The 27,525-nt window shown below is 42.1% G+C and overlaps 1 protein-coding gene across 1 annotated transcript; it reads right to left on the reverse strand.

Annotated features, from left to right (window-relative positions):
* Positions 1-1,436: 1,436 nt before the first annotated feature.
* LOC142373659 (cerebellar degeneration-related protein 2-like) lies at positions 1,437-26,665 on the reverse strand. Its single transcript, XM_075457008.1, has 6 exons — positions 26,191-26,665; positions 13,636-13,748; positions 7,980-8,128; positions 7,725-7,889; positions 7,407-7,614; positions 1,437-6,861 (listed from the first exon to the last, which is right to left on the reverse strand). Exons 1-6 carry the CDS (start codon positions 26,267-26,269, stop codon positions 6,097-6,099), a joined length of 1,479 nt encoding a protein of 492 aa, XP_075313123.1. The 5' UTR covers positions 26,270-26,665; the 3' UTR covers positions 1,437-6,096.
* Positions 26,666-27,525: the final 860 nt, after the last annotated feature.

The raw sequence follows: 27,525 nt of genomic DNA on the forward strand, positions 1-27,525 counted from the left end.
CCAGGATCTATTTAATCTCATTCCTTATCTCAGTCAGCGGTCGCCACAATTGAAAACCAATATTTATTCCACTGCCTAGAACATATTGTTAAAACATTTAACTATACCCACTATCATTTGTGATCATTAATTACAATCATTTTAGATAACTGATTATTTTAGATGAACCACTAGATAATTTAGTTTCCCCACAGACTACACATAAATTACATCACCATATAAATATAAATACACATTAGAGAGTACCATGATGTTCCTTTATTGAACAAGGATGAATCAAAGCAAGTAAACCATCAGCTCCTTTCAAAACTGAAGTCACACAGTACTCTACAAGACAAAAAGCACAGAATCAAAGCATGCAGTTTGAGACAAACTGTTTGTAAAAATGGGCTATACAAATAACATTGCCTTGCCTATACAGCACAAAAACCTAACAAAAATTCCTCTGCCATTGCAGGCCCAACTTAAAGCAACATGCATATTAATTAAAATAATTTAACACATATTGGTCTCTGACCAGCTGACCACAGTTGTCATCCGGGAAGATGGCAGGATTGTCCCAGTCTATGAGAGCTGGCACTCTGGGGGCCCTCTCCTTTCTCAGGCAGGCCACATTGTGGAGGACAGCACAGGCCACAATGATATCACATGCCCTGTCTGGGCTGACTCTCAGGTGGGTCAGACACAGAAAGCGTGCCTTCAGTAGGCCAAATGTGATTTCTATCCGGGCCCTTGTTCTGGCATGGGCATAGTTGTATGCCAGTTGTGCCTCCAGAGGGTCTGCAAATGGAGTGAGCCGAAAAGGCTGGCAGGCATACCCTCTGTCACCCAGCAATACACCCAGGAATTCACCTGTGAATACAAAATGTTACCATCACAACCTCATAAGTAGTGACAGTCTTAACACAGCCATGATGTTAAAAGTGGTTATCAATAGAGGTTCTGTGGCTCACCTTGTGATAGGCGCCGATAGATCTCTGAGTTCCGAAACACTCGGGAGTCATGGACCGAGCCGGGCCACTTTGCCACAACATTACTGATCAAATAGTCAGCATTGCAGACCATCTGAAATGATAAGATGTTAAACCAATTAATGCACATCACAGGCAATGTACAGTGTTCATTAATCAACTTTATCAAAAGTCATGTTCACCTGTACATTGATGCTGTGGAAGTTTTTCCTCTTCACAAAATCCCCCTCATGGCCACCTGAGGGGGATCTTATTTTGATGTGTGTGCAGTCCACTGCACCAATGACATTGGGGAAACCTGTAATACGATGCAATGAGTATCTTACTCTGAATGTTAACATTGTAATTGTAACTGTAATTTAAAAAAAAAAAATGTCTAAATCCTACTTTTGTGCAACGGGCCCCAGGTTTTTATCCCATATTCAAAAAACACTCACACACAATAAGTAACACACATAAAATATACTGTATGAATGCTTTATTAACAGGGTAAAGTAAGTTTCGTTCAGTTATGGTATGAACAAATGACAGACCAGACTAAACTTTAATGGTAATATCCTAGGAACTAATTATGCACACATTTAAACAAGGTAATAAAAGCAATGCAAAATAGATACCAATATTCTGGCAATATGTTATTGACATTCACATTTAGGCACTGAAAAAGTTCAAAATAAAGTAAGACAGTCACACACATAAATATACAGGTAGAGTTTTAGATGAGCTAAATGCTAAAGATGAGACCTTTCAAGTGCAATAGAAAAGGCCTTACAGTACAGAAGCCCCACAAGCCTTCTGAAAGTCATTTCAGGCTCTGGTTTAATGTTGCTTTATCTTTGCCAACTCATATTTTCCCTCACCTTACGCTCGAACCATTTAAAAATGCTGCAACTGTAAATGAAGCCTTTTATCTATTCATTTATCTTCAACACAGTAAGCCTTGAAAATTAAGACGAACCCTAATGTGTCACAAGTTAAAGGTTTCAGGCTCGGTTACGTCATGGCCATTAGGGAAGAATTGGGTATAAAATATCAGCTGCATTACGATTCAGTATAACAAAGCTTTACATGTAGAAGATCACCCAGAAAGAGGCATAGTTATTGTAGATTGTGAAAAAGGTGCAATATGTTGCAGGTTAGCTTTATAATTCGGCGTGACTGTTAGGTTTCAGAGAAAGCCCTGTGGTGAAGCTTTCTACTGGTTCCAGAGGGACTACACAGTGCGTCTGTTATGTTGTAGAAATAAAGAGAAGTGGTATTTAAAAAAGGCTCTACAGAATATTTAAAAAGGGTCTAAAAAGCAATCAAGCTGTCTTCATTCAGTGGCCTTTAAAAAAAATTCTTACTGTCCCACCTATGACAGTAAAGTCTCTCCTTATTTTGCTCTTCAGTTGATCTGTTGGCTCCTCAACACCTTTGCATGCTTACACAGGAGTGTTCACACGGTATTCTTTATGACGAGTGTTTATAATTCCTTGAAATTGCCAAAACAACCATCAGCAGAGATTGTACTTTGCAACGGCTCTCTGACAGCAGCTTCATGGCATTTACTGGAATAACATCAGCATAATCAAAACCAATCACGCTTAATGAACAATCTCTTTCTATCTAACATCCACAGGAAAGGCTTTTTCGGCACAACGCACAGGAGTCGAGGTGATGGGAACACAGTGGAGAAAGGGTGGTACGATCAATGTAACATAAGTTTCCAAATTGAGTTCATTTCCTAACATTATACAGCTACGATCATTTCACTTGACCTCCAATCCCCACCGTGAATGAAAGAGGATGAAGAGATGAAAAAATTGTTTGGGTAATACTCTTACAGTTTAAACGCTAGATATGAAGCCACAGCCAGCCGTTTGTTCCCTTAGAGGGAGATCAGAGACGCACCGGGCAGCATCCTGTGGCGATAGTTTCCCAGAGTTTTTCCATTCACACAGCCAGTCCTCCGACCGGACCAAATTCAGAATAATCTCTTTTCTTTGTTTGTTATCCCACTTAACACGGAACTGTGAATCAATCAAGCTGAAAAAGGAATCTAACTCAAGCGATGATGCAGTGTTGTGTCTACACAACCAAAAACTTAACAAAGAACCAATTGTTATTTGTTTTACCTCTAGGCTCTTAATTCTCGTTTTATTGGTAGCAGGACAAGGACAAATTTCACTGCACATTGTACTGTGTATGAGACAAATAAAACTATCTTGTATCTTAAATATTTGTAGCTTGTCACAAAGATACATCATTTGCTCCCAATCCTTTAGTCTTTAGTTTAGTAGAAAATGCCACGGATGATACTGTTTGAAAGACTTAAAATAGTATTTTTGTACCGAAGAGATGATTCCTAAAGAGCTACCAGTCTATAATTAAGTATATTTCAGCATGGTGCGTCTGTAAAAAAAGAGAAAAGTGGAGGACAAAAGAAAGAGTGAGCTCTAAAAAGTATCGGAAAGTGATGTCCTTAAGAAAAGGGGAAAAAATCCAGAGAATCAACATCCAAAGAAGAGCTTTGGAAAGCACTTCAAGAAGCCTGGAGAACTATTCCTTAAGAATACTTAAAGAAAGGACAAGACAGCTTTTCGAAGCGGTGCAAGGTTCATGAAAGCAGTGGTCTAGTATGCACTAGCTCAATTTTTTAATAGACTCTTCAGTCTCATTAAGCAGACACTCAAGAACAGTATTTGAAAAATTAAATTTCAGTCATATTTCACCACTGCTACCAGTTATGTGGTGGTGGTTTCCATTATGGCCATGCTCCCCTTTGAATTAAAATAAAGCTGTAAAATGACTGTGACTTAATGGTAGACAAGTAGCTATATTACCAGTTATGAACTCTGTGCACCATTAAGGTTTCACGCAGGTCACCGACTACATAATAACGGAGTGTACACAGTGGACTATATCTGGTGTTTTGCCATGCCCTGTTGGTCCCTGTGAAATGGACTGCACAGGCTATTCAGCCATGTTAACGCAAGGAGCAAAGGGAGCATAAAGGAACCCAAGCTCCCTGCTAAGGGAGCTTCCCTGACAAAAAATCTTTGATTTGAAACAACCTACACTTTAACCAACGAAGGCAGTCCTCCCGCTATCCATTGCTCTGTTAATACAAGAATCTCAAATGTCTGTTACTGGTGTTTTTTATCTAGCACAGATGTTTAACATTCACATTGTTGTAAGTTACACAGCTATGCTAGGCAGTAAATGTTAGCTTAGCTTGTTAATAGGCTAGTTTTAATAGTAGTGATAGCTTGTTTCCCTCATAGTATGAAATAACTTTTTTCACAGAGTTTTGAGTATTGTAATTTACATCACATAACCTCTTAAATCACTTCAATAATGATAGCATCATTTAACAATAGATGTGCAAACTTCATAAATGTATATTTTCAAATCATAATCTAAACTTTAATATTCCTTTTGGACATTAATAAAGTGTTATTTTATCCTTAGATTTAGCGTGTTCTCTCTTTGATGGGGAATCTTGATATTCAACCTACTGTGAAGTGAAGAACCAACCTAGCAAGGTAAACCAATGCTGATTTGGCTTAGTTAGCTCACAACAAGCTAATGGTTGCCAACACTGCTAAATGACTACAGCTGCAGTAAAAGGTGTCTCATGTATATAAGCATTGCCCTGTGTATAATCTCCCAGAGCAATGCATAGAAGGAGCGCTGCTGGTGGTGTTACAGGGTGTTCCACATAGAGGAATTTCATCAAGGGGAGTTCCTTTGCTGACATTCGCTGAGAAGGGAACAGATAGGGAGTACAGTCCATGTACATTGTGGAATGGAACAGAGATATCAATGTGGATAGAGTATCCAGTGAACTGAGACCTGTACAGGAATGTTGTTCTGTGAGCACCTTAACCCATAACAACAGCAGGCCTCACAAATGAGGAGCCCTAACGTGCACAGATCAACAATCTACCTTTACAGTACGGCTGAAAGTGGCGAGCAACTACATCATCACCACTGATGTTAAAGGAGTTGTACTATTAAATCAGTACACATTACAACTGGAAAATATTTGAGAATAAAAGTAAAAGCATCAGTCAAATCTGCAACCATTTGAAATGAAACAGGGATTCCCAGCCTCGGGAATATGGGTATGTGAGGATAAGAAATCCTTAGGAAAAGGTAAGATCATGAGACAACCAAAAAGTTCTGAAGAAGCTGAATTCAATTAAATCTTTAAGAAATTATCTATTTTGGTTTGTCCTGTTTTATCACACCAAGTTTCAACTGAAAATATGTAAAGGCGTGTTTTTTTTTCTTGGCTTTTACAGGTATGTTTGTATGTTGCAGTATTCAGTGATTCATTGAAATGGGACAATGATTGGGGGCTGTATAGATGAACAGAATTAGGCTCTGCTGAAAGAAACGAGCTCAGCAGCTCGTTTGAAGGAAAGCGAGAAATAAATGTGCTCTCGTTCATTTTTAGGAATGTTAGTGTGTTCAAAACTTTAAACTGTGAATGATTCAACTCAACTCTGAGTAAGCTCACAGTGGTATGGATCCTTTCAGAAAACTATCCCATTTCTAAAAACTGTGAAAACAGCCCTCCAAGGGTGACATGTCATGAACGTCAATAAGCAGGAGTCAGGCCCAAATTATTAGCACTCAGAGTCCTTTTAAACGCAGACAGCACTGTTGCGTGAGAGGTCAGAGATCGTCTTGTCTTATTGTGATTATACAGATGTTAGTAAAGTCCTTTATTATCAACACAACAGATATACTTCGAGTTAATATTACATTTAGGTTTCCACGCCTATGAGATGAAATTTCCTCTCAATATTTTTTGTGAAACTAGGACCTTTACTACACTTGTTAGGCTCATTGCAGGCATACTGCTTCAGCTGTGTTATTGTAATAGTAGTGTGTAAGCTGAGTAAAGCAGTGAATATGTTGTATGCATGCGAATCAGATTCTGTTTGTCTGCTGGACACTTTTGGATGAAAAGTCTGATCTGACCTCAGTTTACCTGATCTGACCTTGAACTTAGCACTATTTTAGAGTAGCACCCTCTAGAAGCATGTCAACACCGGCCCCCCGTTCACAAACTCAAGCACTGAACACTCTAATAGCAACAAACTCATCTTCGGTCAAGCCGACTGGTAGAAATTTAGTGTTTACTGGACTTGCCAGATTTGCCAGATTTGCTCGTTTTGGTTTTGGTAGTTTTGATGTCCATCTTGGTCTTCTGAATACGTGAGAAAATCTCTTTAAAAAGGGCCTTGTACTCTGGAGTGTTCTGCCCCAAGCGCTTGTCCACCGCCGCCACCTGTTTGCTGATGCTCTCGATGGCCTCAGGGGTGGAAGGTGACTGGGAGGGTGTTGGGGGGGGTGCCGAAGTGGGGCCCATTGCACAGTCTTTCATGGATGGGTCTCGGGAGATGGGCCTTGAAGTCTGGACACCGGCGTGACACAGGCTCTCCTCATGGCGCCTACACTTTCCCAACAACTCCTCGTATTTCTCCAGTAAGGCGTGGTACTGCTCGTCCACCTCCCTGAGGATGGACATCCCTCTCTTCCTGACGCTGTTGGCGTGCAGGGCGTAGCTGCCTCTCCTGCGGCCTGACGCATCGCGGGCCACGATGGCATTCAGCGCCGTGTCACTGCAGCTCTTCCTTACAGGGCTGGACTCGGGTAGGGCCTCACCTCCAACACCTCCTCCACCCTCAGCCTCCTCCCTCACGCCACCCCCAGTCTCTCCAACCTCCTCCTCCAGGAAAGTGTCAGTTTCGGGGGTGATATTGAGGACAGTCTGGGTAAGGGCCACGCCGTCATCCTCGCTGCTCAGCAGGTAAGTCCGAGCACGACGCAACTGCTGCAGCTCCTGCAGCTCCACTTCCAGTTCCCGGACCCTCGCCTGGCAGCTCTCAGCATCCTGGGGGGGGAAAGCAACTCCAGTTTTAACTTACAGTAAATCCACAAATGTCTGTTTGTGTGTTGAGAGGATGTGAGTTTAAAAAAGAACAACAGAACTTCTTCTTCCACTTACAGTCATGGGGAAAAGAAAAGTTCTACACATAGTTTTACACATCAGGGCATAAGAAAAAGCCATCTATTCTGTATCGTGTCCTAAAATAAGATGAATATGAAAGCAACATGTGACATATCAGGCCGCGTCATTCTTTATAAACAAACACTAAGCTCAGAAGCAGAAGCAGTGTGTGCAGGAATTGTGCATTAAGGGGTGTGTTAACTAAATGCCAAGGAGGAAAGACATCAACAATGATCTCAGAGAAGCAGTTGCTGCTGCCCATTCATCTGGAAGGGCTATAACCTGTATGAAATGCTTAAGAGTTCTGTGCATAAACAAATGTCCCCAAATCGCAATGAACTGAAGCAAAGCTACAAAGAGAAGGAGAACAAAATTCATCCACAAGGATTTGGGATAAAAACACCAGAATCTAAGTCTTTGCAGGTTACCTGCACCCGTGTCTGCAGCCGGGAGAACTCTCCGATCAGGAGGTTGCACTCCCTCTCCACTCCTTCCCTTCTTCCCCTCTCAGTCCGGACCGCCGCTCGCAGAGCCGACACCGCCTCCCTCAGGTGCTGGTTCTCTTCTTCAAAAGGCGGACGCTTGGCGTCCACAGTGAAGCTCTCAGCCCTGCCCACCACAAACTCGTCCTCATACCTGACCAAGACAGACATACTTGGCTTGCTCCGTTGGGAGTTTTTCACAAATGCAAATTTCCAGTGTGAACCTTTTTATTTCCAGTGTGAAACTCTGGAAATAACACTCACCTGGGTGCTGTGCACAGCTCCCTCAGGCATGGGAATGAGTGGATGGTCTTGCGTCGCTCCCTCTTCTCCCTTTTGACTCGGAGCTGCTCCATAGAGCGAAGCTGCTCCACCTGCCCTGACAGAGACTCCACCTGGTTCTGCAAAGCCTCAATAGTCCCCGTCAACCTGGTGTATAGAGAGCAAAAAAGGCAGAGCTTCAGGAAAGAATAAAAGAAGCCAGAAAACAGAAGAAAAAGAGCTCCCAGTCCATCGCACCTCTCGATCTTCTGCTGCGAGGCTTTGCTGTCCGTCACCAGAGTGTGGTTGGTGCGCTCCAGTTCTCTGGCTGTGCCGTCCAGCTGCTCGTACACTTTGGCATGCTGCTCGTTCATGTCCCGAAGAACCTCCAGTTGCTTTGTCAGGTACTAAATCGCAAATACATACACGTGTTCAGTAGGGACACTAACAAAAGTCACATCCTGAGGGGCCATTTCGTGGCTGCTCTGGCACTTATATCACACTGATCATCTGCAGGCGGAGCTATCAAACTAATGACAAATTTGATCACAAACAGAAGTTTTCTTTTCATAAGCGATGGATCCATAGCACTGTACTCAATTCAGTGAAGCCTCAGCCTACAAATACATTCCAAAGTAATGGGTCTGGGTCATCCAAGAAAACACGGACTAAAAAACTTCATAGAAAAAAAGTTTTAGGACTAATCTTTACAGCAGAGAGACTTGTTTTATTTGAGAGTTAAAAAACATATTCAGGTCTGGATAACATACAGAGAAACTATAGTTAGGTCTATGGCAATATAAGACTAAATACAGTATGGATATGGACATTTATACAGTGGAGGCAATGTTCCCTGAAAAATATCCCCTGTATCGCAAGAAAAGTATCTGTCCTCCCATATCAGCCACTGAATCCCACCGATGAGCTTTTTGTATGTTCAAAGATGTTGTTATTAACAGAAAGTAACTTGAATCCATCGAGTTCATTTGAATCCAATGAGCAAAGTGCAGCTCCTTTAATCAGAAATGGCACTTTCCAGACTCTGGAATCATTCTGCAAAGTACCAAAGAGCCCATGCCATTGGCAGTAAGTTTTCGGCCATATTATTTGCCAAGAGAGTTCACCAGTGTTGTTTTGGTGGCCGTTTACATTCCACCCTCAGCTGTTGCCGACACTGCATGTGATGTCATCAGTTCCGTTGTTGCTAAGATACAGACACAACACCCCAATTCTTTTGTGGCAATATCTGGTGATTTTAATCATGCCTCACTCTCTGCTACACTGCCAACTTTTCAACAGTTTGTCAGCTGCTCTACCAGAGAAAACAAGACATTGGATTTGTTTTACACAAATGTCAAGGATTCATACATTTCCAAATCAAGACCTCCCCTGGGAAAATCAGATCACAACCTTGTTTTTCTCTGTTCAGCATATAAACCCCTTGTCCAGAGACTACCTGTCACAAAAAGGACTGTTAGAAAGTGGTCACAGGAAGCTGAAGAAGCCTTACAGGGTTGTTTTGATGCAACCGATTGGATTTCTCTTTGTAAGCCACATGGAGAGGACATTAATGCCATGACTGAGTGTGTGACTGACTATATAAACTTCTGTGTGGACAACACCATCCCCACCAGAACAGTGAGATGCTTCCCTAATAACAAACCCTGGATCACCAGTGAGCTAAAGGAACTATTGAACAGGAAAAAAAGAGCCTTTAGGGAGCGAGACAGGGAGTTACTGAGGAGTATACAGAAGCAGCTCAAAGTCAAGATCAGAGAGCGCAAGGAGGTGTATAGAAAGAAGCTTGAGAGTAAACTGCAGAGGAACAATATCAGAGATGTGTGGTCAGGAATGAAGAAGATCACAGGCCTCAAGCAGAGGGAGGATCGGATGGATGGAAGTCTGGACAGAGCAAATGAGCTGAACACATTCTTCAACAGGTTCAGTTCAGGAACAAGCTCACCATCCTCCCCTCCTGTTCCCAGCCAAAGAGACATCCCACCCTCCTCTGACCCACAGCTTTCCTGTAACATCTCCACCTCCACCTCAGTCATGGATTCTTCTGCTTCCACTAGTTTGTCTTCAACCCAATCAGGAGATGCTGCTGTCCCCTTTGCCTCCCCCTCCCACTTTTCTGTTTCTAGAAGTCAGGTGAAGAGGCAGTTGGAGAGACTGAACCGGAACAAGGCTGCAGGTCCAGATGGTGTCAGCCCCAGAGTCCTGAAGGCCTGTGCAGAGCAGCTCTGTGGGATTCTGCAACACCTTTTCAACCTTAGCTTGACCCAAGAGAAGGTACCACTGTTGTGGAAGACATCCTGTCTGGTTCCGGTACCAAAGAAAACTCACCCTTCAGACATCAATGATTACAGACCTGTTTCCCTGACATCCCACATCATGAAGGTCCTGGAGAGACTCCTGTTGACCCACCTGTGTAAGCAAACCAGCACATATCAGGACCCCCTGCAGTTTGCTTATCGCCATGGAGTTGGAGTTGAAGACGCTATCATACACCTGCTTCAACAAACCCACTGTCATCTGGACAGAGCAGGCAGCACTGTGAGGATCATGTTCTTTGATTTCTCCAGTGCATTTAACACAATCCAGCCTGATCTGCTTAGTCTGAAACTCTAGAAGACTCTGGTGGAGGCCTCAACAATCACCTGGATTAATGACTACCTGACAAACAGACCACAGTTTGTCAGACTGAAGAATTGTGTGTCTAACCAGGTGATCAGCAGCACAGGAGCACCACAGGGGACTGTACTCTCACCATTCCTTTTCACTCTGTACACTTCAGACTTCCAGTACAAGTCAGACTCCTGTCATCTACAGAAATATTCAGATGACTCTGCAGTGGTCGGGTGTATCAGAGATGGACAAGAAGCTGAGTACAGAGAGCTGGTGGACCGCTTTGTGGCATGGTGTGGGAACAATCATCTCATCTTGAATGTTAACAAAACAAAGGAGATGATTGTAGATTTCAGGAGAAACAGGGTCAGATCAAACCCTGTTTCCATCATGGGAGAAGAAGTGGAGGTGGTTGAGGAATATAAATACCTTGGTGTTCATGTGGACAACAGACTGGACTGGAGACACAACAGTGAAGCCATCTACAAGAAAGGACAGAGCAGACTGTACTTCTTGAGGAAGCTAAGGTCCTTCAAGGTTTGCAACAAGATGTTGCAGATCTTCTACAAGTCTGTTGTTGAGAGCGTCATTTCCTCTTGCGTCATCTGTTGGGGCAGCAGCATCAGAACCAGGGACCTAAAAAGACTCAACAACCTGATAAAGAAGGCTGGTTCTGTTCTGGGGACGACTGTGGAACCTCTGGAGACAATAATGCAAAGAAGGATTTTGCATAAAATCAAGAGAATTATGGACAACCCTGAACATCCTCTCCATGAGACTGTTATCAGAAAACAGAGTCTCTTCAGTCAAAGGCTTCTTCAGTTTGGATGCAAAACGGACCGCTACAGGAAATCTTTCCTGCCCACAGCCATCAGCATCTATAATAACTCCTTGATTTAATTGAGCTACATCAACATTTAATTTCCCTCTGGGATAAATAAAGTATTTTGAATTGAATTGAATTGAATTGAATGAAATCAATTTAATATAATATGTGGGGACCTAGGGTTAGCTGCAGGGGGCTGCAGGAGGCTGCAGGGGGCGGTAGGGAGCGGTCCCTGCCGTTGCTCCACCACAGTGAGATGTTCCGGGATTAAAGGAGCGAAACATCACTGAAGGATGGCTCCCTACCCGGATGGCACCGTGGGAGGTGCGACAGGCACTAATGTCTATCCTTTTACCTGTGCTTCCACCTGTGTTGCAATATACCTCACTTATACACCAGTATCTTCCCATACGGTAACTAAAAACATAATAAAAAAAAGCTGTGGAGGTGTTCTCAATGACATTTCCCGGAAAAAGAAAATGGTGATGAATTCAATATTTATAAAGCACCTTTCATACGAAAAGTAACACAAAGTGCTTTACATGAAAACGATACGAACAAAAAAAAAAAAAAGAACTAAAAATGTAGGCCTTGAGCCTCTTTTTAAAAACATCCACCGTCTCTGCAGCCCTGAGGTTCTCTGGCAGGCTGCTCCACAGACGAGGACCGGAACAGTGGAACCAGGTCTCACCATAAGTTTTGGTTCCGACTGTAGGAACAACTGAAAGGCCGGTACCAGAGCACACGTCCTGCTGAGTACTCTTTTTGGGAAGACCAGAGAGCAGGGCATTACAATAATCTGCTCTAGCAGAAATAAAAGCACGCATCAGCACCTTTATCACCTTTTTAAGATGATAAAATCCTGTCTGTGACATTTCTAATATGAGGAATAAAATCCAGCTCGGAGTCAAAAATGACACCCAGATTTCTTACATAGTGAGAAGGATTAAAAGTTTTGTAACTTTGGTAAAATGATCTCTCTGTGGTCTTGAGGACCGATAATTAAAACTTCAGTCTTGTCCTGGTTGAGCTGTAAGAAGTTCTCTACCATCCATGACTTTATATCTGAAATACAGTTTAAAAGGACATTAAGTAGCTCTAGGTCAGGGGTGGCCAACCCGCGGCTCCCTGGTTTCTTACGTTCATATCAAAATTTGTATTTGTGTTTTGTTTTTTTATGTGCGTGTTCGCTTCGTTTGAGTTCAATACGGCAGGACCGGTTTAATGTCAGACAATATTTTCACGGACCGGCCTTTCAGGTGTGGCGGATAAATACTACAAAATAAAATGATACAACCAACACAGACTCTGTGGTATTTAGTAAATATAATAATAAACTTGAATCCACTGTGTACTTGTATGCAACTTTATTAGCAGCGTCCTCCTGACATAACATCCTCTCTGGTCGCTATGGTAACGCTTAAACATGTCTTCAAAATGCAGTATTCTTTTTCTTAGTGGTCTCAGCCTCTTCTTCTGTCTCCTCATGGGAAGAAGCCTTCCAAACACGTCTGTTTTTGACTCATTTTGCTCGGTTCGTGGGTTTAATATCAGCGTTGATGCGCCACGTGACCGAGACGAGAGTGAGTCAAGAACAGACGGATGTAACGGAGAGAATTCTGTCATTTTTCAAAATAATATGGCTCTTTGTGGTAACACAGTAAAAAATGCGGCTCTTAGTCTCTGACCGGTTGGCCACCCCTGTTCTAGGTCATCAGGAGACACGGCAATGTAAAGCTGTGTATCATCAGCATAGCTGGGGAAACCAATGCCATGCCTCCTGATGACATCCCTTCGCAGCAACATGTACAGATCAGTTGCTTTGCACTCAGGGGTCCGGTGAATTTCAGTTTCAAAGCTCAAAAAAACAGCACAACGGATGTAGAATGGTGGAATGAGGCGCACCTGGAGTTGACCAATCAGAGAAAACTGAGCTTTCTAAGAGGGTCTTGGCCTCCGTTGGAAACACAGCAGCTTAACTCGGAATGGTCAGGACCAGCACTTAATATATGTGAGCACAGAAAGAATGAGAGACGCAAACCCATGTAAAGGGTTAAAAGAAAAAAAAAAGGTACCATCACTGAAATGCTCATTAACAGATGATGTCATCCAGGGACATTTAATGACATTTTTCTTTGCAGGATTGAACTACATTACATTGGAAATAGTTTGCAACACTGACATAAATATGTGCAATATATTAGCACTCTGAAGGCTGTTTTTTTAAGATGGCATTTATATACTTTTATACCAATACTGAACGAATTGGATTATTTTATGAATAATTTTACAATTAATTGAATTCCAATCGGCTTGAATTGGACTTTATTATCTAAGTGCCTTGAGATGACGTTTGTTGTATTTGGCGCTACTGTATATAAATAAAAATGAATTGAATTGAATACTTGGGGTTCTATTCTAAAGATCTTGACATATTTGGCAGGGCTCTGTGCTTCGTACCTCAATCTCTTGCACTTGCTCCTCATTAGTGATGTACATCTGCTGCAGAGAGTCCTCCAGCTCTTTGTTCCTCTCTAATAGAGTCTTCCCGAGCTCTGCTGCCAAGTGGAGATCTGGACATCAGAGGGAAACAGACAGAAATATTAAAAGAGGGGAAAAAAGGCAGGGCATGGAAAATGAAGAAAATGTGGAAAGGATGAACATTTATGCCAATGAATGAAAAATTGGGGTGGGATTTAAAAAAAAAAAAAAAAGGAAGAATTTAGTCTCAAGGGGAAAAAAATTGTAGCTGCATAATTCATAACACCACTGTCACGATTAATATAGCACACTGCTCTATTTCAAGCGAGGTTATAACAGGGTCTGGAATAATCAAATAGGTCATCACATCACCTCAGTCTGCACCAGTTTTATTATAAAAGGAGGACAGCTGGAGGACAGAGAGGCAGCGCTCCTCCCTGCAGCATGTCCCCCTGCAGGTCCTCCACTCTCTGCTGACTGAATATTAAAGGTCAGAGACTGATGCCAAAATTATTTGAACAGACAGCGTTCCACTAAGATTTAGGCTTTCTTTTACTAAGTGAGCTGGCAAGCATGCACATTCATATCTAAAGTATCAAATGCAAGTGCTCTTTTGGCAGTCACCGCAACACATTTGACTGTTTTCATTTGGGTTTCCACACTGCTAATGCACCATCGAAGTAAGATGAGTCACTGTCATCATTCTGTGTTCTGGCTGTGCTCTGACTCAGCAGCACCGGTGGCCTGCAAGGCTGCGCGTCAGCAAGAAGTGGCTCGCAACCTCACAGAAAAGCATGGAGCGAACCGAGCAGCAGCTCATACGGTCCCGGCTCCTGCCTTAATAATGCATAGTGATCAGTGGGAAAGATGCCCGGCCAACACTAATCCTCAGCTGCAACTGCTGCGTTGGAAACAAACTGAAGAGGAAATGATTTGATGGGTCTGTTAAATAATACAAGGAATTCACTGCAGCTGCAAAGCACACATGAAAACACTTTTTGGTCTGTACTCTTTTTAGGAGAAGAGACAACATTAATGTGTTGCTCACTTTAAAACATACCCGTACCACTTGGTAGAAATCTTGTTGCCATCTTTAATGATTTATTTTTATATTTGAGCTAATTATCGACAGATAAAAATATTGTCATTACGTGTCAAACTCAAAGAGGATCGTTGTCATACTCTGCAGTTCCCCAAAGCTATATGAAGTATTTTTGTTCCTTTTAGCTCATTGTTTTGATTTGCTGTTTTAGTCCAGCCTGCTGTACAGTTGGTGGAGACCAAATTAAGAGCAAAAAGCAGAATTATTGTGTGCTTAAGGGCAGATACATATTTCCAAAAGAATATCAGCGCATACATAGTGGCAGAGTGTGAAATTCTGGGTTGATACTGATATCAAAGGTAATCATTTGTCTGGTAGCCAAAACCAAATACCAATTGTTTTAGTCATTCATTTTCCCCTTTAATACCGGGGAAACAATTAAATATACATCATAAAATACATCCTCACAGTTTTAAAGTGCTTCAGCCTGTCACACTATTTAAGAGGAGTACAACTTCATTAAATGAAATGTATCAAAAACCTTTATCATACACCTTCATATAAGAATATCCTACAAATAAAATAACTGTTTCAAAAGAATCTGTGCTTACACGGTCAAACTTTTTTTGTTGAATTTAAATAAAGCAGTCAGTTTCAGTGCAAACACAAGGTTTCATGGTTGATGTTCTCCTATTTACTGATAGGCTGATAGCAGTCAACGAGCTGAATATTAACTGATGCTGATGTTAGACCGACATATCTGTGAATCCCTAAAAAAATTTTTTTTTAAACTATCTGCTAGCAGTCACTGTTGCTAAGAGACTTTTTTCTGCTTTCTTGAAGTGGCTATAAAGTAAGTGCTGGCCAATAGGTCCACAGAGAAATGACAAATTGCAGACTTTTCCGTAGTCCAACTAATAACTCATGATATCAGCATATCACATCCAATAATACATTATTATTATTATGAGCACCAAGCAGAATATGTCAGGTGCTAAATAATAAGAAACTGCAGTACACAAATGCTTGATTTGCTTGTTGATTTTGGTTCATTTACAATCGATGGCCCGTTCTTTCATGTCATCATTTAGAAAAGCTGGCATTTAATCCAACAGCTGGATTTTCAACACAGCATTTTCTGGCACCATCTTCCTCCCTCACCTCTTCTCACCTTGTTCGGCTAACATAATGAGCAGCAAGCAAAGCGTGCTGATGCCAGCAGGTCCACATGGAGCTATTCACACACTGCTGATAGCTTAATGAATTCCTTTGGGGCCCTGGCTTCAGCGGCTCAGGTACCACTGAACGAATCCTTCCTCAGATGAGTGGATGGCCACCCAGGCCTCTTTTTCTCTGCATGAGTAACTAGAAACACAACTTAAAAGTTGGATTTAACATCTATTACATGAAGCTTGAGCAGCCCATAATAGTAATAAAATGAGAACAAATGACCTTCTCAATGACACTGTATGAAGATGTGTCGGATCTTTCATACAACTAATTTTCTTATGGCTACCAATAATATGGCCCATGGAATATCCAGGAACATGAAACCTACACAAAAAGAGTGATTCCCTGTTTTAAAAGGCAAAGAACAGCATACTAGCAGGCTGGAAGATGTTGAGTTTCCTGTTTGTGTCAACACTTTCTCCTTTTGTTTCCAACTTTATTTTCAGTCACTGCTTACTTTGTCTACCATTCACTGTTTAGGTTAAAGCACCTTTAGTAAACCACCTGGTGGAGTTCAAGCATTAATAAACACTTGGTTAGGGTTAAGAAAACAAAATGCTTTGCTGTAATATACACCCTCTCATAGCTTGTAACTTAAGTTAGAAAATGTCCTTATTCAGGGTTACCAGGTGACGAGACCAGAAAACCCTCTGGTTTACTTTACTGTAAAAGATGATCGGGTGTCGAGAAAAATATACATGATTTTCAATTATTTTTATTTCCCGTCTATTCTAGATTGTACAATAAGATTTGGGTTGGATGACAAGCTCAGTCCAGTTGAAAAGACTAGTATCAGGGTAAAAGGTTGTAAATTGATCATCCATCCATTTTCAATACCCACTTAATCCAAATAAGGGTCATGAGGGGCTGAAGCCCGTCCCAGCTGGCAGGGTAAACCCTGAATGGGTCGCCAGTCTATTGCAGGGCCAACACAGAGAAAAACGAGACAAATAACCCTGCACACTTGCGCTCACTCCTAAGGTCAATTTAGAATCACCAATTAGGCTACAATACAAGTTTTTGGATGATGGGAAGAAGCCAGAGCACCCATAGAGAACCCATGCATAAGCGGGGAGAATATGCAAACTTCCCATTGAAAAAAGCCAGCCAAAACTTGAACCAGAAACCCTCTTGCTTAGGGTGACAGTGCTAACCACCACACCACTGTGTAATCTTGCAAGTGGACCTTGAGCCTTCAATTATTTCTAAAATCAAGAAGGAACTTTAACGTTTATTCAAATTTCCACGTTTTGTTGGTAGAATCAAAGAACAGTGAAAATTCACCGTTCTCGAATTTTGAGATGAGTTACTGCGAGTTCTGGCACACATGGAGTAAAGAAGATGGACTAATCCCAACTTATTGTACACAATGTTTCTTTAAGGTATTAAGAACTAAATTAGAATGCTTCTTTTAAATCGCAACCAGAACGTGCAAAGGCAATTAGGTGATATCCCCATAGCCGTGGTCTTTAAAGAAAAAAAACATTCCAAGCTCACTCTTTCAGAGACCGACACGAAATGAAAGCTAATGCTACTCAGTGTGGTTTGCTAACATGTTAGCTATAAAAGCTAAACTGCATTCATAGGAAGTCAGCATTAACTATTCATACTCTGTTCACAAGTGGCTGAAAAACAGGTATAAGATTTTTATTTGCTGAAAGGTTCATTCAAAAAAACTTTGGCACACAAAATAATTTGCTTGAGTTGAGATGAGCTGGGTAGTTTGTATTAGCAGCAATAACTCAACAGCTGAGTGCATAAAATTAGGAGAATTTGCAACAGAAACTTGTCATTTCTATTCCGAGTACCGGGTTTCTAAAATAAATAAATGATGCAATTTTTTTTTTCCAATCACTGTAATGCTAGCCTGACCAGCATTCATTCCCAAAACCCAAACTGAACTGGAATAGCTGAAGTTGTTCAAGTCCAAAAACGACCAAGTAAAACAAATCAAATACTGTCAAATATTAAATTCTCTTTGGCTGCCCGTGAAGGAGAGTGAACGCAACACAGCCACATTGACAAGAGAATAACAGAGGAAGAAGAGGAGGAGGAAGAGGGGGAGGGGGAGAGAAGAAGAGGGGAAAAGGAAAACAATAGAGGACGAGAGTCAATCGATAGAACTCACTCCACAAGAAAACAACTTTGCCTGTCAAGACTCGCCCTACAGACAGCTGTCTGTTTGCTCAAGACGTGAACTATACATTTATCAAATACTCATAATCTGGCTATTGGTATTTTCAACCAGCTGCAATGAGGTATGATTAGGAGTTCAAATTTAAATCCTGTGCCAAAAATGCTGCAAAACATGTATTAAATGGATCTAGTTCACAAATTTGTGGAAGGTTTTGCAGGCAAATGTATTCACACAGAATGCGTGGTGATGTCTTCCAAAGCTGTGTTGTTTTGGTAGGTGCAGATAACCCATGAGATTCACTGGAATGTGGAAACGAATAAGACTTCTCCTTTTTCCTTTTTCCTCCACTGCAGACACTTTACACAAAAGGCTCTAGAAAACTCACCGGCCTATATAGTCCAAATACGCAATATCTGGAAAGATTTTTGGGATCCACCCTGAGACTTTATTTCTTTAGTACTCCTGATACTCAAGAAGTAACAGGATAATTCACATGGTTCAGGAAGTAAGAAAAGTCAACAAGTTCTGTTCTGAGGTCACACAGCCCCATATGAGCCAGGAGAGGCTCTGGCTAACACACAACAGGCTCAAACAAAGACCCATCTTAATCATATGTCGGCATCCCTCCTGTTTTTTCTGCTTTTAAGGCTTGACATGTGAACCGCTAGCCTAGCAAGCCAGACCCCTACAGCAAAAAGCTGTACAGGGGTCTAGTGAAGCTGGATAGCAGTGTGGGCGGGATAAACGGTTGTCTGTTAAGTTGCCTCTGCACTCAACGCCACGCAATAGTATGGCGCAACAACCAATCAGAGCGATGAAGATTACGTAGTCAGCGCGACGGAGCGTACATGGTGGAAAATGTCCTTTTTTTTTTTCAAGAAAAACTTAAGTGCAGTTATCTGTTCGTCTCGCAAAGAAAACTGTATATTTAAATCTTCTAGAGTCGCTGCCAAAGCCAAATTGAAAGACTGTTGGCTGGGCGCAGCCATTGTTTACCTCTCTCTGGAACTACACACTGAAACGTCGCACCTCTGTCGTCACTAGGTAGCCCGGCCTCCGACCCCGCTCCTCACGATTTGATTGGCCCGATCAAGTTTCGATTTTCAGCCTCGCAAAACGACCATAACTGACTAGACTAGCCCCGGAGCAAATTCAATTTGTGGTCGCTAGGGGCGTCTAGATTTCTAGGCTAGTGAACCGCATCATATCCAGCATTTATATCTCACATGAGAACTCAGTTTTCCAAGTTTAACATCTGCCAAAGCTCCACATAAACAAGGAGCTTCATCCTTAAATGACTAAATATAACTTTTTCCTTTTTTTAATAGGATAGTTGAAATCCGCTCATAGAATATTTTTGTTGTTCTCTTAGGTCGAGTGTGTAGGACAGGGATGCCCACATACGGTCCTCGAGGGCCGCTGTCCTACAGGTTACGGAATAATCCGGTTAGCCTGTTGCTATCGACCCGATCTCAGCTACGTGTAAGAAAGTGAGGAGTTTGATGGATTAATGATGCAGTTGTGTGTCGCAGTAGTGCTAAAGATCCAAATTCTGACCTGAACCCCAGGGGCAGGCAGGTTGAGGAAATAAATAAAAACTTATTAGCAAACCAAAACTGTAACAATGAGAGGAAATCCAGAACACAAAAGGTCACAAAACACAAGGCAGAGCGTGGCGAGGAAGTCCTAGCCTGGCATAAGAAGGCCATCACACAATGGGAAACACAGACAAGTATCTAGCACAGAACAAAGGAGAGCCTGCAAATACATACCGATGGGTAACGACTGACACAACGCATGTGCGCTCGTTAGTAAACTAGGACCAGGTGTGTGGGGAGACCAGAATACTGAGAAAAACAAGGCTACAGAACATGAAAACAAATGCAAATAACCACAAAACCAAGATAAACTTAACACAGAAACCACGGGACACTTAAAAAATGACAAAAACAAAAACCCATAGAACATGTCAAGATAGATTGCGGGGTAGTCCCTTTTTTTTTCTTCTTCCTGTTAACAGTCTTTATGCTAAGCTATGCTAGCTTCATTGATAATGATGGCTATTAGCTTCATCGAAGCAATCAATAATGCCATCAAATCCTAAAAGATCTCTTGGAGATCCAGATCTATTTGAATTTAACGTGTCCTTGTGTCATCAACTTGTGTTGCAGCTGGTAACTTCTAGACTTTTTTGGGCTTACTTTTATTTAAGTTTTTTCTGAGTACTCAGATTTATTTTATTATTATCATTACTGAGTAGCTGTTTTGTTATACATTTTCTAAAAGGTAAAGTTTTAGGGATCTTTTTCTTAGAATTAAGAGCTGCTTTTCCAACTTATTTTGTCATCAGTTTTAAAAGGTTTTATATAGAATAGAATAGAAAAATACTTTATTTATTAATATGACAGCTGATAAGCAAGGGGTCTGATAGAACATTGATACACGAGTTGCCCTGTTCAGGCATTTTTTTAATATGATATGAGCATCTTCATTCCAAAGCTTGAGGCTATAGAACCTTTTGAGTAACAATACCGTTGTTAGTCCAAAACTGTCTCCTAATATGAAACCCTGAAAACATAGACCTTGATCAGACTTGTTCTAAAGAACAATAGCTTCCCCGCAACACCTGCATGACAACAAGGTAATACAATGACAACGGTGCCCCTGTCTGATGGCTTCATAGCATCTCGAAATGTCATCCGACAAAAGACCATCTCAGGCAGTCAGCACTTTGAAGCCCAGCACTGCTCTGTGAGCTCTGACATCCTCTTTGCTCCATCAAACACAGAGTTGCAGTCGCATGGACGTGCGCATGAAGACACAGCTTGCATTTTTCTGAGACCAGCCATTTTCACTTTCATCTTAACTTCAGCCTTCTTCCTTTGCTGCGGCTCTATTTGACTCCATCTTTCTTCTTCACCGTCTCCCAAAACAAAGACGAATGTGCAGCTATTTTTACTCGTGACGCTTTGTACACAAGAAGCAAGTGGGCTTTAAAAATCCCCGACATCGTGATGGCAAGCGCATGCACACATTAATACACGTGTTCTGTGTGCGTGTGTGTTTTCCAGTCAAGTCAAATCACAGCATCAGCACCATTTCACCCCAGTTGGAGGAAATACAATTAGCTGGCCCGAGAGCAGGTCATTGAGAGATGAAGGGAAACAGGAAATGAAGTAAGTGGTGCAGAGAACACGATGACTCATGATCCACTTCTACAAAATGTAAAACTGCCTGGAGGAATCAGTCATTTAGGCAGAAGACAGGATAGGATTATAGGCCACATTGCACATACTGTAAGCTAAATGAGGGTTAAATTTGATTGTAAACTGGCTGATGAATGTCTTTGAGATGTTTAATCCACAGCAATATCCACAAAATAACGTCAGCCATGTTCCCAAGAACTGGAACGGAAAAAAACTCTTCTCATCTATATGGAAACTAGCCGATTGAATCTCTGTCTGTCATCACATAAATTGCATATTGGATCAGCACTGACATACATATGGAAACCTTCTAAAGGCTTTTTACATGTTCTGTTCATAATTTAAACCTTTCAAACAATACTATCAATTTGAAACTAAAAAGACCATCATAACGTAGATAAAAAAAATTCCCTTGAGCAGCTAGGATAGATTCAGTTATTATGTTAACGTGTAAAGCAGACGGCCTAAATCAAAGTGGTCCAACTGCAGCCCTATGGCCCTCAATCCTCAGGCCCCTGCACTCTGCTCCAATCCAATTTAAGCACAAGAAAACGACTTCTGATCTAAGAGAAGACTCAAATTTTCACTTTCCCCTCAACCATTTTCAAAAATCTTTTTCTAAAAAAAATTGACATGGAAAGTAAGCAATATATTTGCTTAATTTTCATTCACATAAGGCCTCTTTTACACTTCTGCTCTGACAGGTGCTTCACTGGACTTCATGTTATCAATAAATTACTCTTTTCAAAGCCACTATACTAATGGGACAGTTATTTAAACCGACTGTTTAGGTGATACACATCATAAATATGAAAATGAAAATTCTATGACATTCCAATAGAAATCTCATTGTAAATTTCTTTAGGATTCAATTAAGCTAGATTAATTTAGAACCCTTTTAAATTCAGAGCGCTCACCAGTGGTCCATAAGCTGTTTTCATAACTTTATTTTGTACACAAGTGCTGTGTATAAGTATGTGCACATCCTTTAAAAATCTGGAAAGATAAGATTGTTTTGAAACACAAGGACTACAGAGGGTACAATCAATCAAAACAACAGTTAAATTATCAGGGAATATCACCTATAAAGCTGTCTGATAATCCACTAAATCAATCATTTCCAACAAAAATGGTTTCTTTTTATTGATAGGGGTCCCAAGAATCCAGTCCAGTAAAACTTCTAGCTCAAAAAAACCCAACACAGTTTTAAAGCGGTTGCATCGTTTAGCCTAGCCTGGGCGAAAGCCGACTGTTGACTCCGTCAAACAGTCTGGAAGAACCCAAGAGGAATCCGTTTCCATGGAGGGTGGGACCTTACTCAGCAACTTAAATTCATTGGAGTTCCCTTAACCAATCAGTAATGTTTAGAAAGGACGTAGGTTATGCGCCGAGGTTCATGCTTACTCTCGCGAGGCTCTAGCTCGCGAATCACGCTTCCCACATCCGCTTTCATTATACCGGTACCATTTGATAAATCAAACTTTTCCCAAAGCCAGTTGGAAGGAGAGCTACGACATCCTTGCCACTAACAAAATTGACGAGGCATTCCTCTTGCTCTTGTTTTAATTGTATAATGCTCTCCAGGGTTGAGACAACTTCATGGATAGCTTCTAGCGTTCTTCCGTCGCCATGTTTATTTCCACTGCGGTTGAACTACAATTGTATGGACTACAATGGACTCCGCGCGTGAGTTCTGCGTCACCACTCGCAACTGTTTGCTGATTGGCAAAACACTGAGCGAACCGAGGTAGGGGGATTTGGCCAGACTATGTGCGGAGCCAAAATCTTTGGGCGGAAGTACGTAGGATGGCGTCGCCAGGCTACGTTTAGCCAGCAGCTGAGTCCAATTTTGACCTTACTTTTTACAGAAGGTACGTTTTCCAGAAACCAGAAGAGCAAGAAAACGTCCTTGTTGAAGCTACGGCGCTTTTGTGGAGCCACGTCAGATCAGTGCTTTAGCATATTCATTTAGCAGGTCAGACTGCTGAGCAGATGTGATTGAACATGTCCTGGAATATGGCTGGAGCCAGTGGTGTAGTCTACCTTTTTGAGGTGGGTATACTGTATAGTTGGCCAGTCATTGGCCCGTGGTACCAAACTAGGGGTCGGGACTCGGGACCCCTCGGAACCAATAGTAGCCCCTTAATGCACGCCGTACCTCCAGTGGCGCGCTGTAATAGTCATTGAAAAGTAATAAGTACCATAGTACTACAATACTATGACATAACACAGTTCAGATGAAAAGCCCTCTAAAAGCTATGACAAAAAATAGGCCAATGTAAAGTTTAATTTTTAAGCATTTTCATCTATGACAATCAAAAATGTTACTATCAAGTAGGCCTACAGCAAGTCAAGCCCAAACAAAATGAAATTAACTGATTTTTAAATGTAGGCCTATAGAAATATAGCCTGTATTGTAAACTCATCACATGCACTAAAGGTTTTTGCATCTGACATTATATCGCAGTAACAGTGTAGTAGATAATGTAATTACCATTGCCTAAGTACAGATACATCTCCCCATCCATGCATACCATGGAGATAGCATGGTTCTGGCTAGTAAATAAAGTTTAGTTTATGATAGATAAATTACTTAATCCAGACAGCCACTGTACATATCATCATGTAGACCATATACAGACAGGTATGGCGATTAGGAGTTATTCCCAAAGAAGAATCCCAGATAAACAAACGTCTAGAATTTTAAACTAAGTAAGCAAACGTGGATCAGAGTAGCTAGCTTGCTAGTATTGAGAGAAGAACGAAAGCTAGACTACAGCATGACTAGCCTGTGTTATTGCCGTGTTATGTCCACAAATTAAACAACCTAGAAGGGTAACTTGGTAGCAAAGTCTCATAAAAAGCGTGAATTATGTTTTTGACTCAACTTAACTTACTTTCGGAAACGTCAGGTCGGGCAACCTTATTAAAAAAGTTCCTAAGGTCTTGCTGTCCCTTGTCCCTGGCCATGATCCTCGTCGTCCCCAACTAAAAACCTGGAACGCTGCTGCTTTGTTTAACCTGGCAGCTCGCGGTCGGCTACCTAGCGAAATTCACTGGCATGTTTTCATCACGCATTGAGGCTTTTCAAATAATAATGATCATCATCATAATAATGATATATTGTAACGACCCATAATGAGGGTAAAAGCACACGGACTGGCTTGTTTCCTCCTCTCCCTGTCAATCACTGGACCGCAGGTCATCACTCAGGTGTGGGCTGGTGATTGGGGGAGAGGAGTGGGCGTGGGCCAGTCTGTGTGCAGGTCTGGTGTTCTCCTGGGGCTGGTTGCGGAGCAGGACTGAGAGTCACCCGTGTTCTGCGATTGTACTGCTTGTAATAACTTAATAAAGTTATTACAAGTTATCTCAGAGCCTTCGTGAAGTCATTACAATATGTTCACGAAAGTTAGACAACGTGTTAATAAATCACTACCATACCTGTCAACAGCCATGGAAAAGTGTGCCCTGGAAATGCAAACTCTCGGGTTGAGATGATGAGATGATAATTCCATAATCCGATCAGAATGGTGAGAACATGGAGAACATATCGTATCAGCCCATTCCAGATGTACAATGACTTTTCGTAGAAGCCTCGACTTTACAAAGTCCTTTCCTTAGCCAATAAGCACCTACGTACGCACCCCATGATAGATTTTTGTTTTGGCTGACAGCGAGACATAAAAAACGCGTCTGATTGGTTGGAGATTGACTGACTGCCGCAATTTCCGAATGAATGCAATTCTGAAGTGTTGTCGTTGTATTGTTAAATTATAACAAGGCTTCCATGAAAAGTGGTAGTTGATGTGCTATTCTAAATATTGAAAAACGAATTTTAGGTGGGTATACTGAGCATTTTAGGTGGGTATACGGAAATCCCCCCAAAAAAGAGGTGGGTATACGCCGTATACCTGCGTTCAACGTAGACTACACCACTGGCTGGAGCGAACTGCTTTGAAACGGACTCTCAGTTCGTCCTGGGCGTGTTCACACATGTATCCAACACCGTCCACTCGCTGGGGTTTGGATCATCCACATAAACAGACCCAGACAAGGTTAAACATTTTGTTATCTCGTCTTTTAAATGAGGCCCCATAGCTGGAACGTGAATTTCAAAAAAGCATATAGATTGCTTCCATCTTGCCTTAATTGCCACATTTTCTGTCATATTAGACTTACAAGATAATGCAGATTAATCCTGTAAGGTGCAGCTCCACAGCCTGATGGTTTCAACACACATTATTCCAATATGTAAACTTGTCTTACCATTTTAGGGACCACATTATACAAGCATCTTTCTACTGCTTATACCAAGATATGATATTGAAGTTTCTAGGGACCATTAACCTTGTTTGTTCAAAGAAGCACCAATGCTTTCTTTTCCAAAATCATATCATTGTGTTGTTGCACTGTACCACCAATAGTTAGCCTAAAATGATTGGCAAAAGCCTCCAGGAATACTGAATAAAGTGCACAGGAGCCTCTGATGTATCCTCTATAAAAAAAAAAAAAAAAAGTAATTTCATACAATAATACAAGATAAATATCCATCACCAAAATACGTCGGGGTTTTTTTTCAAACAAATCAACCAATCAGTGATGGTACTGTGCCTTTCCCTAAAGGAAGAAGGGTTATCTTCCACAGGCGACAGTTTTTATGTTGACAGTTTCCAACGACGCAAAGGCCCCGGCCGCTTGGCATGCGTTCATGTATTGTTTTAAAAGAAACACGATCTAAGAAACTCCTTCATTTATCAGTGTATGAAGTGAAAGCAGTAAAACTGAGCATAACAACTCCGAATGACGTCTCCCACCGCGACAGAGAGCCTTTGTTCGGAGGGCCAGCTGAGCGGCCGGTGCCAGCAGCTGACAGAGGGGATGCTGCGGCCACGGCCGCGGAGGATGGTTCCTGGTCTTACCCTGCTCCAGGTCCTGCTGGTCGTACCACGGCTCTTCCTCTTCGGTTACGAATTCCTCCATTCTCGCTGAGCTTAGCATGGGTGTCCCCCTCCGTCTGAACCCGGGGAAATGACAGGAGTACACCCCGGACGCCTGAACAAAAGACCTCCAGCAGGCAGGGGTCCTCCAGAAAGCAGCGGCCGCCGCGCTGTGGCCCTTCGCGGAGGCAGTGTTGTGATGTGCCGTGTGGCGCTACGTGTTTCCTCAGCCTCTCCCTCTCCCTCTCCCTCTCCCTGTCAGCCCCCCACCATCACCCCGCACCGACCCATCCCGGTGCTCCGGCCAGCCGCTGCTGCAGCTGCACACCCACAGACGTGGCAGCACGAGCCTCTCTCGCACGAGCAGCACTTCCTTTCTGCGACTCTCAGCCGCGATGCCTTCATGTGCGGCTCGTAAGCTCTGATTGTTTCACCGCTTATGGTCAAGTGTGTAAATGTGTAAACTACTAACTACACTCCGTGATTCAGTAGCCTGTTGAAGCACTTTTAGCAACAATCATTTCAAATAATCATCTTATATGTGATGTTATTAGTCTATGCAACGTTGCCTCCTAAACATTCGAGTTTGCAGCATTGGTTTCTGCACAGCTCTCTGAAGGTCCCACCACAGCATCTCAGTCAGGCTGAGGTCTGGACTCTGACTGGACCATTGCAACACCTCGACTCTTCTCTTCTTCACACATTCTGCTGTAGATCTGCTGCTGTGTTTGGGATCTTTGTCCTGTTGATGAGCCAGTTTCAGCCCAGCTTTAGTTGTCGGACAGACGGCCTCACATCTGACTCTAGAACACTTTTGGTATCCAGAGGAGTTGATGGTGGACTCAATGACTGCAAGGTGCCCAGGTCCTGTGGCTGCAGAACAAGCCCAGATCATCAGCCCTCCACCACCGTGCTTGACAGCTGGTGTGAGGTGTTTGTGCTGATATGCTGTGTTTGGTTTCCTCCAAACGTGCTGCTGTGCATTATGAGCAAACATCTCCACTTTGGTCTGCTCTGTCCAAAGGACATTGTTCCAGAAGTCTTGTGCTTTGTTCAGATGCAGCTTTGCAAACCTAAGCTGTGCTGCCATGTTCTTTTTACAGAGAAGAGGCTTTCTCCTGCAGCCCTTCCAAACAAGCCATACTTGTTCAGTCTTTTTCTAACTGTGCTGTCATGAACTTTAACCTTCAACATGCTAACATGAGGCCTGTAGAGTCTGAGATGTAGTTTCTCTCAGCATTACTCTGAAACTGACAGGAGAACCTGTGGCAAAGATGAAAAAAATCATTTTCACAGAAAATCATGTGCATGAGAAGT

This window comes from Odontesthes bonariensis, chromosome 23 (genome assembly GCF_027942865.1).
Source record: "Odontesthes bonariensis isolate fOdoBon6 chromosome 23, fOdoBon6.hap1, whole genome shotgun sequence".
In the NCBI taxonomy this organism is placed as follows: Eukaryota; Metazoa; Chordata; class Actinopteri; order Atheriniformes; family Atherinopsidae; genus Odontesthes; species Odontesthes bonariensis.